General features: G+C 39.6%; 1 protein-coding gene across 4 annotated transcripts in view; it reads right to left on the bottom strand.

Annotated features, from left to right (window-relative positions):
• The window catches only part of Ino80 (INO80 complex ATPase subunit), a 112,836-nt gene that overhangs the window by 67,831 nt on the left and 31,164 nt on the right, over positions 1-13,841 (bottom strand). For all 4 annotated transcript variants that reach the window (XM_042275971.2, XM_042275969.2, XM_076570371.1 and 1 more), the window contains exons 15-21: positions 7,768-7,827; positions 6,472-6,614; positions 5,367-5,451; positions 4,381-4,498; positions 2,581-2,666; positions 1,026-1,193; positions 708-841 (exon numbers count right to left, since the gene is read on the bottom strand). In XM_042275971.2, coding sequence (XP_042131905.2) covers positions 708-841; positions 1,026-1,193; positions 2,581-2,666; positions 4,381-4,498; positions 5,367-5,451; positions 6,472-6,614; positions 7,768-7,827 — 794 coding nt within the window. The remainder of the gene's footprint in view (positions 1-707; positions 842-1,025; positions 1,194-2,580; positions 2,667-4,380; positions 4,499-5,366; positions 5,452-6,471; positions 6,615-7,767; positions 7,828-13,841) is intronic.

Genomic DNA, 13,841 nt, shown 5'->3' on the forward strand with positions numbered 1-13,841 from the left:
ACCTTCAATTTCTTTCATCAGGTCATGTTGATGAATATTTTTATAACGAAAACTTTGAACTTTCACAGTCCACAGCTTTCAAATGCTGGCATACAGACATCCACTTAAGAGTACAATAAAAAGTCTGAAATCCAAAATTATCCTAACTTAGAGGTATAAGGTGGACCACACACCAAGTTTCTGAATGAAATGGTCTCTAGCGTATTAGTTTAATGACTAATTCAACTTTACCAAATTTATTCCTGCAGACTCTATCAAGAGAATAAATTTAATTAAAAAGCAATAAATTCAGTTCGGCATTAAGTGTGACTCTAAGTCACTTAAACATAACTCAAGTATACCAGGACATTTCTAGTCAATTTACTGTTGACTTTGGTGCAAATACACATTTGTACGTAGATACGTATTCCTGATTTAGAAATGGCTAAGGTATTTAAGGCCATCTAATGCAAGCCTTAATAGTGCTCCAACTCCCATCATAAGAGCACTCAATAGTTGTTCACTATTTGTTTACACATCTCTTTACAGGAAACTCACACAGTCAACACTAAATTCATCTATCCACTAAGGATACAGCACTCTAGCCATCGTCTACGATACAAGCACAAGGGCTTGGGTTCCATCCCTAACACTACTAAATAATAAAGGTGCCCCTTGAGCCAAATTATAAAAGCACTCAGCATCAACAGGTATCAATATTTGCTCACCTATCTCGTGAATGGTTGAAGACCCTGATCTGTCCATGACGATAGATAAACTTAGAAATTTCATATGGCTTTAGGGAAATATGAAATGGAGACCAAGTTTCTTGCCGTTCAAATAACTCTGGGTGGTTACACACCTAAGATGAAGGGAAATGGCAGGACAACATTGTCATTTGCAGACATCATTGCTGAATATTAAACTTCATGAATATTTACCTTCCCTTTTCATCTCAAGAGGTTTATCTGGCATCCATCCAAGCCTGGAGCCCCCTCCGCAAAGTAGGTTAAAAAAACCCACAGAGCAAATGACCTGAGCCTTACCTTCCTGAACTGCATGACAAGATTCATGAGGCTGCTGGTGGTGTTCTGTGCCTGCTGAGTAGAGCCCATAGAAGACTGCAGTAAGTCCTCAATGGAAATCTTATTCTTCAGAGCCTGATATAAAAGCTTCTGTCGGCTGGTCAACTGGCAGTACATTAGAATCTCAATCTTAAAAAAAAAAAAAAAAAAAATCAGTATAAACTTAATAAAACAATGTTTCCTTGCCCCACTTGTCATACACACTAGATATCCCGTCTGAATCCTCTTTTCCACTTCTTACATCACCAACTATCATCCTTCACAGGAATTTACAAAACTACATTTCCAGGTATCTCATGTCCGTATCTTCAAGTACCAACTGTGAAAGGACTACTCAGTCTACAACAAGCATATGAGTGGTAGGACAAGGGGAAAGAGACCTCTTCTATGACTTACTAAATTGGTTAACAGTATTATCATTCATTCAGTTGCCCAAAGATAATAATACCTGATTTAAAAAAAAAACAAAAAACAAATCTACAGAGCATGGAGGTATACAATTTAGGCCCAGTCCCTGGGAGGAAGATAAAAGAGAACCTCTGTGCTCTGGGGCTAGCCTCAGACTGGTCTACAGGGAGACTTTGTCTCCAAGGCAAATAAAATCACTGAGAGATACACATGAAATTTCTTTTTGCTTTTTTTGGGTTTTTGAGACAGGGTTTCTCTGTGTAGCTCTGGAACCTTTCCAGGAACTCACTCTATAGCCAAGGCTGGCCTCAAACTCACAGAGATCTGCCTGGCTCTGCCTCCCAAGTGCTGGGATTAAAGGCATGCGCCACCACTGCCTGGCCACATAAAACTTTTCTAAAAGATTTATTTATTCATTTAATGTGCACTGGTGTTTTGCCTTGTATATACTGGGGGGGGGGGGGAACATGTGGATCCCCCAGAACTGAAGTTACAGACAATTGTGAACTGCCATGTGGGTGGTGGGAATTGAACCCGGGTCCTCTGCAAGAGCAACCAGTGCTCTTAACCACTCAGCCATCTCTCCAGCCCCCATGAACTATTTTGAAATAAAATAATTGTAAGACTTGTTTTAGAATACACCAAAGGTTAGGAATGGTCATTAATCACTGCTGATGCTGTACCATGAGTATAAGTGGAGTCATGACATTATTCTGTTTTTGTAATGGTTCAAACTCTCAATTAATAAAAGTACAGCTAGGCATGAGGGCTCATGCATATAATCTCAGCAGGCAGCCAAAAGGGTAAGGCAGAATTGTTCAGGGTTTGAGATCACCCTATTCTACATCAGTTCCAGGCCAGCCTAGCTTACAGTGTAAGACCCTATATAAAAATAAACAAAACAAACCCAAATTCGGGTAGGTGGGTAACAAAAGGAAAATAATGGTATTTGCCTTGCTTAGGTCCCCTGTGACCATTCAAGTTCAAATATCTCAATCAAACTGATTACCTTTCATCTAAATATATGCCAAAGAAATTTCCTGCCAAGAACCCTAAGTTGGTACCACCTGAGGTTGAAACTCATTAAAAATAAGATTTTATTTCTTACCTTGTCAGACAATTCATTTTCTACATCTTTTTTGATTCTTCTCAGCATAAATGGTTTCAAGATCATGTGTAATCGAGAGAGCTGATCTGAAACAGGAAGTCCACAAATAATACACAGAACACTGATTGAAAACAGTCAGAGTAAACATCATGTTCCTCCCTCCAAACCCTCCAAATGCCACTGGGCTCAATGATTTTCTGGAAGAATGAAACTTCAAAGAAGAAGAACAAGCATCTTGTTTAGGTTCTATTTACATAGAAACTCCTTTCAGAGCATATCTGGCAAACTGTATCAATAAAAAGGTTTTCACAAAGATCTAAAGAAAGCTAGAAAAGACTCCCAGTGTGTACTAGGTATTTTGTCAATTTGACACAATGAAGACACCTGGGAAGAAAGAACTTCAACTGAGGAATTCTTTCCCATCAGACTTGACGTGGACAAGCCTGTGGGGCATTTTCTTTCCATGGGTGCGTGTGTTTGTTTGTTTTTTTCTGGGATGGCGTCTCACTATGTAACCCTGGCTGTCCTGGAACTCATTCTATAGACCAGGCTAACCCTGAACTCACAGAAATCTACCTGTCTCTGCCTAATTGATTCAGGAGGACCCAGTCAAGTGTGGGCAGTGCCACCCCTGGGCAGGTGGTCCTGGGTAGTACAAGAAAACAGGCTGAACAACCCATGAAAGCAAGCCAGAAAGTTTTCTTCCATGGTCTCTGCTTCAAGCTCCCTGCTTCTGCTCCTGTTCTAATTTCTATGATGGTCTAAGATTGGGACATGGAACCCAAAAAAACCCTTTCTCCCCAAACTGCAACAGGAAGTAAACTAGGTCAGTGTTTGCCCACAATTATCTGTAAAGAAATGTCAAAAAATTAACAACTTCTTCAAATCACTTGAAGAATTTATTTTACTGCATGCAAGTTTGAGCACCATGTGCGTATGCAGTGCTTAATGTGGTCAGGAGAGGGTGTCATATCCCAAGTGACTGGAGTTACATATGTTGGGAGCTGCCATGTGGGTATTGGAAATTGAACCTAGATCCTCTGGAAAACTCAGTGCTCACTGAGCCATCTCTCCAGACCCTACTTAATTATTCTTACAATTAGTAGATGTGAAGTTATGTCTACATCATAAGCAACTTGGCATGTTCTCAATATTAGGCAAACAGTACAAGACTATTTTGACAAGCCAGGTTAAAAATGTCTGCAACAGAGCCAGGTGGTGGTGTCATATGCCTTTAATCCCAGCACTCGGGAGGCAGAGCCAGGCGGATCTCTGTGAGTTCTAGGCTAGCCTGGTCTACAGATCGAGATCCAGGACAGGCACCAAAGTAAACCAAACCAAAAAAAAAAAAAAACTGCAACAGACACAAATCCTAGGGCTCATAAAATGGCTCATTAGAGGAAGATGCTTGCCAAGCAAGCAAGCCTGATGACCTGAGTTCGCTCTCCAGAACCCATACAAAGGTAAAATGAAGAGAACAACTCCACAGTTGCCCTCTGTCCTCCACAAGCTCACTGTGGCATGCACCCTCTCACCCAATGCTAAGTAAAAATTAAAAGAAAAAAATAAAGAAATCCTAAGTACATGGTTGCTATACTAATAGACTGAAAACAAAATTCAGAGCCGGATGTGGTGGCTCACACCTGTAATCCCAGCACTTGGGAAACTGAAACAGGAAATGTCTAAGTTTGAAGCCAAACTTCATAGCGAATTCCAGGCCAGTCTAGGCCATAGTGTGAAACCTGGGTCACAGAATCTTAAAATTCCACACAAAAAAGAGAAATGCATAGCAGTACTTACTCTCATCAATAGCAGATTTGTTTTCAGCATGACTTTCAATGTCCTTGGAAAACCATTCATTAAATTCTTCATGTGAATCAAATAATGTTGGCATAATGAAATGCAGCAGAGCCCAGAGCTTCAAACAAAGGAAAAATATTAAACAGATGAGTGTCATAAAATGATGCGATGTGACTACAGATTAAGGTTTGGGGAATGAAGTAACAAATGAATGCATGTACGTGAGGCAGAAAGAATAAATGAATCTAAACACTTGCTCAATAAACCTGCTACGATTAGGTGTTGTAACAAAAAATTATGACTTTTCAAGTAATCAAAAACTAAAAGCTTAATAATATAAACATTGCTCAGTTTTTGTAGTAGTATAGATGACAGTTTTAAAGACGACAGTCAAACAGCTGATTCCATAGCTGAACACAGTTTTGTTGTAGTATAACTAGCTGTCAATAACTTTCATGAATAAAGTTTTATGGGAACATAGCCAGAGACATTCATTTCTATCCTATTTATGACTGTTTCCATATTACATGGGAAAAAACAAGCAGTTTTTAACAGTGAATGTATTCTCTACAAAATGTCAAATACGATGATTCTAAACAAAGAATTGGGGTTCGGGATTTAGCTCAGTGGTAGAGTGCTTGCCTAGCAAGCACAAGGCCCTGGGTTTGGTCCTCACCTGGGGGTGGGGGTGGGGGAGGAAGAATCAAGGTCCTTGGTTTTAGAGAATATTAGCTTCTGATTCTACAGCAAAAACTTACCCGTATTAGATGAGCAACATGTCCTAATGTGCTCAATATTTATTAAAGAAACAAAAAGGGACACCGTAAATAACAAATAGTAAGAAAGTAAGAATGGTGCCTACAAGATACTTAAGAAGAATCAAATTCTTCTATGGTAGTGAATATAATTTGTACAGAATGGCAGGAGGCCATCATGGCTACAATTGTCTTAAGAAGATAGAAACGGTGATCTTGATTAGTGCCTACCTCTGCCATGGTATTCTGAATGGGGGTTCCAGTTAACAAAAGCCGATTCCGACACTGGAATTGTAAGAGAATCTTCCAACGAACACTGTTCAAGGAAATGAGTTACAAATTCCAAGTTGGCAATAAGTCTTTCTGTAATTATCTTGAGTCAATATTTTTAAAAACTTTTCAAACAACTTAGGAATCATATACTGTATCGTGCACACAATAAAAATATATTTTAACGAAGATGAAGATAAAAATCCCAGAACTGAGACTCATCAATACCAATGGTATAAATGCTTAGAAAAAAAAAAAACCCTCAAACAGGTTAAGTGGGTGACCTTTCTAGCTTTATCGACTCCTGCTGTCCACACACACACACACACACACACACACACACACACACACACACACACACACACACACCCCATAAGGCAGCTACTCAGAAACCACTTATCTGCAACACAAAGTGTCAAAAGTATTAATCTGTGCTTCTCAGCTCATCTGGTGGAGCAATGGAAGGAGTGCTGGCTGGAAGAGGAGTCTTCACTCCTCTTAGCCACAGGCAGGTCCTTCCTCAACACCAATGCCCTCCACAGACTGGGACTTTCCACTTGCCCATTCCATGGACTTCTAAAAGAAGTCCTGCAGGTTCACCAAGTAAAATTATATAGCCAAGCACTATTCTATTTTAGTTTGAGAATCTTTACACACGTAACTTACAATAAAAAGACTTTTTGAGGTCTAATAACCATGCAACTGGGGGGGGGGGGTTGATAAAAAAGAGATAATCTCTAATGCCCCTTGAGTAATATTCTACTTGCTGCTTGGAATTCTTGTATAAAGTAATCCCTCAGAGAAAAAAGGCCACGTTCCCTTTTCCTATAGGATTTTCCTTAGCAACAAAAGTCACAACTGAGGAGATTGAGAAAAATCTATATATTCTAAGCATGATATTTGAGTGTCAAAGAAAAATACATTAAATAAGAATTTCTGCATTCTGGTCAGGCAAACTACAGAGGCACAACCATGCTATGTTAGTTATATTCTGAAATTTCTGGCTGTTGCTGATTCTATGTGGAGACTCCCACCCCTGAAGGCTAGTTTCTAAAATGCATGTTACCTGGAACTACTCTTCAGTGCCTGAGCTTCATCCAGTACCATGTACTGCCATTTGACCCGCTGGAAATACTTGACATCCTGGACTACCAGCTGGTAGCTAGTGATGACCACGTGGAAGGGGGCATCCTGAGTATACAAGGTCTTCTACAAATGTAAGAGGGGAAATATGGAAAATGATATGTAAACATTGTCAAACAAGTCTTTTCAATGTCTGTACGTATAAATAGGAATAAGCACATATCCACGTGGGGGTCAAACAACAATTTTCCCGAGTTGGCTCTGTCCTCCCACTGTTGGTTTCAGGGACTGACCACATATCATCATCAAGCTGGCATGGCACCCACTGAACCATCTCTCCAGGCAACATAACCATTCTCAATAAGGTAAAAAAGGAAGCCTAGTGTAGCAGTACAACCTTTAATCCCAGCACTGGCGAGGCGGAGGCAGAAGGATCTCTGTGATTTTGAGGTCAGCCTGGTCTACATAGCAAGTTCCAGGCCAGCTAGGACTACATAGTGAGGTACTGTCTTAAAAAAGATAATAAAGCATGAACAGTGTGTTAAAAGAAAGATGAAGAATAGATATTCTTCCATCTATGTGACTGAAAGAGGTGCTGTGAGACAAACTGCAAACGTCCAATGTTTTTAAAGCATTTCCTTTTATAATCAGAGTAACAACTAATATCCTTTTCATGAAAGAAAAGGGAAGATGGGACTGAAGAGATGGTTCAGTGGTTAAACCTCTTGCTGATCTTGCATGGTGACTCATAACTACCTGTAACTCCAGTTTCAGTGGATCTGGCCTCTTTGGGATCCTGCATGTATATGGTACACATATACTCATGCAAACGCACACACATACACATAAATTTTTTGTTTTTTTTCCAAGATAGGGTTCTGTGTGTATCTCTAGCTGTCCTGGAACTCGACCTGTAGACCAGGCTGGCCTTGAACTCACAGAGATCCGCCTGCTTCTTTCTGCCTCCCAACTGCTGGGATCAAAGGCATGTGCCTCCACCACGCAGCCTCACATAAATTTTTTTAAAAAGTAAATCTTAAAGAAAAAAGGTCTTTCTTCATACTGGACTGTAAGTAAAAATGACTGCCTGTACAGGAAAAACAATGTATTTAAAGAAAAATATATTTGCCCCATATCCAGAAATATATTGTAGATTTTATAAACATGACGACTTATTCAAATCAAAGAGAACTGAGAGAGAAAAGAGGGGGAGAGAGAGGGAGAGAGGAATGGGGAGGGAAAGGGAAATGGGGGAAAGAGAGAGAAAAACTGAAGTTACCTGACTCCAGAATCTCCGGATGACTTTTCTATCATGAGGATTTCCCCAATATGGTAGCACCTAGAAAATGGATCAATACATACATTATTTTCTTTGGTAATAAACTGTAAACATTATCAATAAATAATGTTATTCTGAATGATTTAATTTAAAAAAAAAAACTAATAAAAGGGGCATTGTTTTACCAATTCTCCTACTAACCAAATAGAAACACATACACAATGTATCTTTTTTAAAGTATCCGAGATACTGAAGCAATGGAAAATTACAGAGCCAAGGACCAGAAAAAGTGGTAAAGCCTATTAGCATGTGGTATACTTTCTCTATGCAGCGCTGATACATTCCAAAAGTTCCAGCAGACAGAATAAAAAGCTTAGCAGAGATTTTTTTTTTTTTAAAAGAACATGTAGGGGCGCTAGAGAGACGGCTCCTATTACTACTGTGGAGGACTTACGTTAAGTTCCCAGCACCCACATGGTGGGTCACAACCATCAACAACTCCAATTCCAAGTGATCCAATACTCTCTTCTGACCTCCAAGAGTAAACACATACATGGAGGTAAAACACACATAAAATGAAATTAATAGCCAGGTGGTAGTGGCTCACACCTTTAATCCTGGCACTCAGGAGGCAGTGACAGGAGGATCTCTGTGAGTTCAAGGCCAGCCTGATTTACAGAGCTAGTTCCGGGACAGCCAAGGCTACACAAAGAAATCCTGCCTCAAAAAGCCAAAACCAAACCAAACCAAAATAAAATGAATAAATCTAAAAAATTAAAAAAAGAGAGAGAGATGAAGAGCCAAGGATAAACAAACAAACAAACTATAGTTCAAGTCGGAGTATTAGAGAGCTGTAGAGCCAAGGATAAACAAACAAACAAACTATAGTTCAAGTCGTAGTATTCTGGTAACTTAACTACCCACACTCCTGGCTCTAAACTATAACTCAAGGATTATGCATGAGTATTAAAATCCTTGAATTATCTCATGTTCTGATTAAATAAAGAAAACATTGAATTACTTATGTGCCAGAGGGGCAACAATACTAGTAGGGAAAAATAAATAGGTAGACAGACAGACAAATAATAAATAAATAAATAAATAAATAAATGCTGGACATATAGGTACTAAGACTGCTTGCCTAGCACACATGAAGCCAGGGCATGGGAAGTGGAGGCAGGAGAATCAAAACTAGTCATTCTCAATTACAGAGTGAATTTGAGACCAGCCTGGGGGCTGCAAGTGATACTATCTTAAAAACAAATCAACCTTCCCTGCCCCTATTTATATATATCTCCTATGTGGAAGAAAAGAGTGTGTCTACAATATCTGTAGAAATTTTACTATACAATCTGACACAGGACTGAGCAATAATAATCAAACGTTCGAAAAGTAACACTGAAAACTAATGTGAAAAATTACAGAAACAAACCCAAAGAAGATTGAGATAATGAGAAGATGAGGACTGAGCTTTTACCAATGTTAAAGCATCCAGGTGTGGTAGGTAATGCATGCCTGTAGTCCCAAAACTGAGCAAGCTGAGGCAGGAGAATCATAAGTTTGAGGTCATGAGATTACCTAACCAGACTCTATTTCAAATAGACAACCTAAAATACATGGTGCTTTCTCAAGTTTTCTACTAAAAAATAAAATAAACTGGCAATCAGTGAGACGACTCAGTGGGTAAAGGTGCTTGTCACTCAAGTCTGGCCATATGAATTCAATCTCTGCAAGCCAAAATGGAAAAGAAATGCAATTCCCCTCAAACGCACATATCCATAAAGGTGATGGTCAACAACATTAAGTTCCAGGTCACAACAGCGGAAAGAAGTTTAGAAGCAGAGAAATAAAGAAGACAGAACAGAAACAATAAAGCAGGGGAAGAAAAAAAAACTTAAAGAACAAAAATGATGCAAATAACTACTTATAATGCAAATCATGGGGCTTGAGAGACAGCTCAGAGCACTGACTGTTCTCCCAGAGGGCCCGGGTCCAATTCCCAGCACCCACATGACAGCTCAAAACTGACTGTAACTCCAGTTCCAAAGAACCTTACACCCTCACCCAGACATACAGGCAGGCAAAACACTAATGCACATAATAAAAATAAATTATTAAAAAAAATACAAATCACATTTTACGAGAAAAATAAAGAAATTAGGGGGAGTAGAGATCCTAGTCAGAACCATACATGTTTTCCAGACACCTACACCAAATATACATATAAGGTTCCATATGTCGGCATCACGATCTATGGATCTCATATACTCTAACTATAAACCTGAGGAGAACCTCTATCTAATAGAGAAGTAAACATGTTTTCAACAATCTAAAAGAATAGCAATCAAAACAATCAATGACACTAGGGTCAGCAAATCTTTTGTAAAGTCTAAGCTTTGTAGTCCATATGGTCTCTGTCAAAACAACTATACTGTTTGAATCCATAAATAACACATACAACAGTGTGGTTGGATTCCAAAAGATACATATTTGATTTCTATGTCCTATATTACAAAGTATTTTCTAATCAATAACTTCAAGCTGTTCGATCTAATGTTAGTTCCCAGACCACATAAAAAGAGTAGGTTTCTAAATAACTTGAATGACCCAGTAATTCAATTCAGGCATATGCTCTGAAGTAATGAAAACAAAACACGCATTCAAACAAAACTCTACACACTCCACCCCCACCCCCACCCCCCAGACAGGGTTTCTCTGTGTAGCCCTGGCAGTCCTGGAACTCACTCAGTAGACCAGGCTGCCCTGGAACTCAGAGCTCCACCTGCCTCTGCTTCTCAAGTGCTGGGATTAAAGGTGTTCAACATCACCTCCTGGCATGGACACAGAGTTTAAGGGTAGGGTGAGGCCAGTAGGGATGAGAGCAGCGATGGCCACACAACATTGTGAATGGACTTAAAGCACTAAACCATACAGTTACATGGTTATGAGGGTAGGGTTTTTTATCACACTCATTTTACATATATGTGAATATGCAGATATGCATGTGTACATACTCAGGATGTGACACAGAGCACAGGCAGAAGTCAAAGGACCACATGCAGAATTTGGTTCTCTCCCCTGGCATCTGGTGCTGGGGCCAGAATTCAGGTCTCCAGGCTTGGTGGGTGCCTCCATTCCTAGGGCCATTCTACCTTTCCTGAATAAGGTAGTTTTTGGATGACTGTCTGTTTGACTTTTTGAGACTGAGTCTTGCTAGGTAGTCCTGGCTGGCTAGGAATGTGCAATGTAGATCAGAGTGGCCTTGAATATGTGGCAATCCTCCTTCCTCAACCTTCTGAGTACTGAGAGGACAAGTACATACCATTCTCTTGATAAAATAGTAAATTTTTGTGGTATGAATATTTTATAATATAAAAAAGTTAGAATAGAAAATCCAACAGAGGACACTTAAGACACGGCCCACAGATTCTATTTTACCACATCTACACCAGTGTTAAAATAAAATTCAGGGTTGGAGAGATGGCTCAGAGGTTAAGAGCACAGGCTGTTCTTCCAGAGGTCATGAGTTCAATTCCCAGCACCCACATGGTGGCTCACAACCATCTGTAATGAGATCTGGTGCCCTCTTCTGGCCTGCAGGCAGAACATGTATACATAATAAATAAATAAACCTTTGAAAAGATAAAATTCAATAAACAAATAAACAAGATGGAAATTGAATATGTACATGAAAACTCGGTTCTAGGCATTAAAGCAAAGGAAAGATATGATTTAAAATAACATCACAGTGCCATCTCTTGGCCAGTAGAGGAACTGCAAAAAAAACCTCCAGTGGCTGGGTAGAAATTAAAGATTTGTTAACATTGTATTCAACATGTATCTAGCCATAATTTGAAAACAAGAAAAGGCAAAAAACTATTTCCATTTTTCATATGCCCAACAATTCATGAAAAAATTTCAATTAAGCCAATCTCATATTCTAAGGGAGCTGAAAATGATTACGCAAATTAAGAGCTACTTTTCTGATCTCTTATTTTAGATTACATTTTAAATATGAGTATTTATTTGCCTGCATGTGTATCTGTGGACCACACGTATGCAGTGCCTGCAGAGGCCTGAAGAGGGCATCAGATCTCCAGGGAATGGAATTACGACAGCTGTGAACTGCCATGTGGGAGCTGGTAATCAACTCTGGGTCCTCTGGTAGATCACCCAGTGCTCTTAGCCACTGAGTCATCTTATCCAGTGCTGATATCCTTCTTAAACACTTTCTACATGACAGGTGGTGGCGGTGCACACCACTGAGCCCAGCACTCGGGAGGCAGGGGCAGGCGGATCTCTCTGAGTTGGAGGCCAGCCTGGTCTATCTACAAAGATAGTTCTAGGACAGCCAAGGCTACACAAAGAAACCCTGTCTTGAAAAACAAAAAACAAACCGCGCACAGCCCTGAGGCAAGGGAAGGGGCTTGGACCTGTCTCTACTGAATGTACTAGGCACTGCTGACTCCCCATGAGAAGCCTTACCTTCTTGGAGAGAATGGGAGGTGTGTTGTAGGGGAGGGAGGAGGGAAGAGGGGGATCTGTGATTGGCATGTAAAAATACAAAAATTTCTTAATTAAAAAAAAAAGAGAGAGAAACAAAAACCATGTTCTACATCAACAATCAACAATGCAGTTAAGAAAGAAAAGGACCATAGCCAAAAAAACCTGCACGATGCTAAGAAATCCCAGTTATGTTCCTCTATCTTACAAAGCATTAAGACAGAAAAACATTTGCCTCATCCCTGTCCTTCTCCTTGCAGCAATGTATGGGGCCCATCAAAATTATCAAGTACCAAATCAGAGATATTATTTCTTGATCCATAATTCATAAAATCTTTACTAATATGCAACTTCATGTTCAATTCATCCTTTTAGGGACAGAACACAGCTAATGCATTACCCACCCATTCAAACTACAAGTAATATAATCAATCCCACTCATTTTTACAGACAGACAGACAGACACACACACACACACCAAACCAAACCAAACCAAACCAAACCAAACCAAACCAAAACTCTTTTGTTCTTTGTTTTGGGGAGAGGGGTTTTGAGGAAGGGTTTCATGTAGCCCAGGCTAGTCTTGAACTCTCTATGCAGCCAAGGCTGGCACTGAATTCCTATCTTCCCACCTCTGCCTCACATGTAATGAAATTGAGAGGTATGAACCACCATGTTCAGCATAAAAACTATGTGCACTGTGTCTATGTTAGACCTAATCTGTTGTAACACACCTCTTGATTCTTTTAAAAGAGTTTCATGTTTGTCTGAAACCTGCTCTATAGCTAAGGATGCTCTTTTCATCCTCCTGCTTCTTCCTTCTACGTGCAAGGTTATAGGTTTGGCCACCACCACCGCCAGTTTTATGCAGTGTTGTGGGTCCAATCTGAGGTTTCATTTATAGGAACCAAGCATTCTACCAAGTGAACATGCCTGGCCCAGTCAATCTCAATTTTTCCTCTCTGTGTTGTTAAATCAATTTTCACATTATCTACTTTAGATGCTATAAGCTAGATCAAGACTAACTTTAGAGATATTAAGAAAAATAAATTATTATAAATAGATCACAATACAATATAAAAATTGCCAAAATCTACTTTGAAACAAGTACGATAGTTATTTTCTATCATCTTACCTTGACCATCAATTCATGTGAAAAAATGGCACAAATAACTTACATTAGACTATGAAGTTTTCATTTATTTAGCATAAAGGTTTATAAGCTTCCTTATTACTCTCCTAAGTAAATATTTCTAAGAAATGAATATAAGGAAGCTGGGGATGATGACTCACACTCCCAGCACTTGGGAGTTCGAGGCAAGAAGATCAGGAGCTCAAAGTCATCTACAGCCACATAGCAAGTTCAAAGCCAGCCCTGGTTACACCAGATGACATCTCAATAAAACCAAAAGAAAAAGCCAGGTGTCAAGGTTCACCTATAATCCCAGCAGCTAGGCGCTGAGGCAAGCTGACTGCCTACCACAAGTTCAAAGCCACTGGACTACACAGTGGGGTTTTAAGACAGTCTGAAGTACTGAGGATAGAGTATGACTCTGTCTCTAAAAAAACAA

Source organism: Peromyscus maniculatus, chromosome 4 (assembly GCF_049852395.1).
Source record: "Peromyscus maniculatus bairdii isolate BWxNUB_F1_BW_parent chromosome 4, HU_Pman_BW_mat_3.1, whole genome shotgun sequence".
In the NCBI taxonomy this organism is placed as follows: Eukaryota; Metazoa; Chordata; class Mammalia; order Rodentia; family Cricetidae; genus Peromyscus; species Peromyscus maniculatus.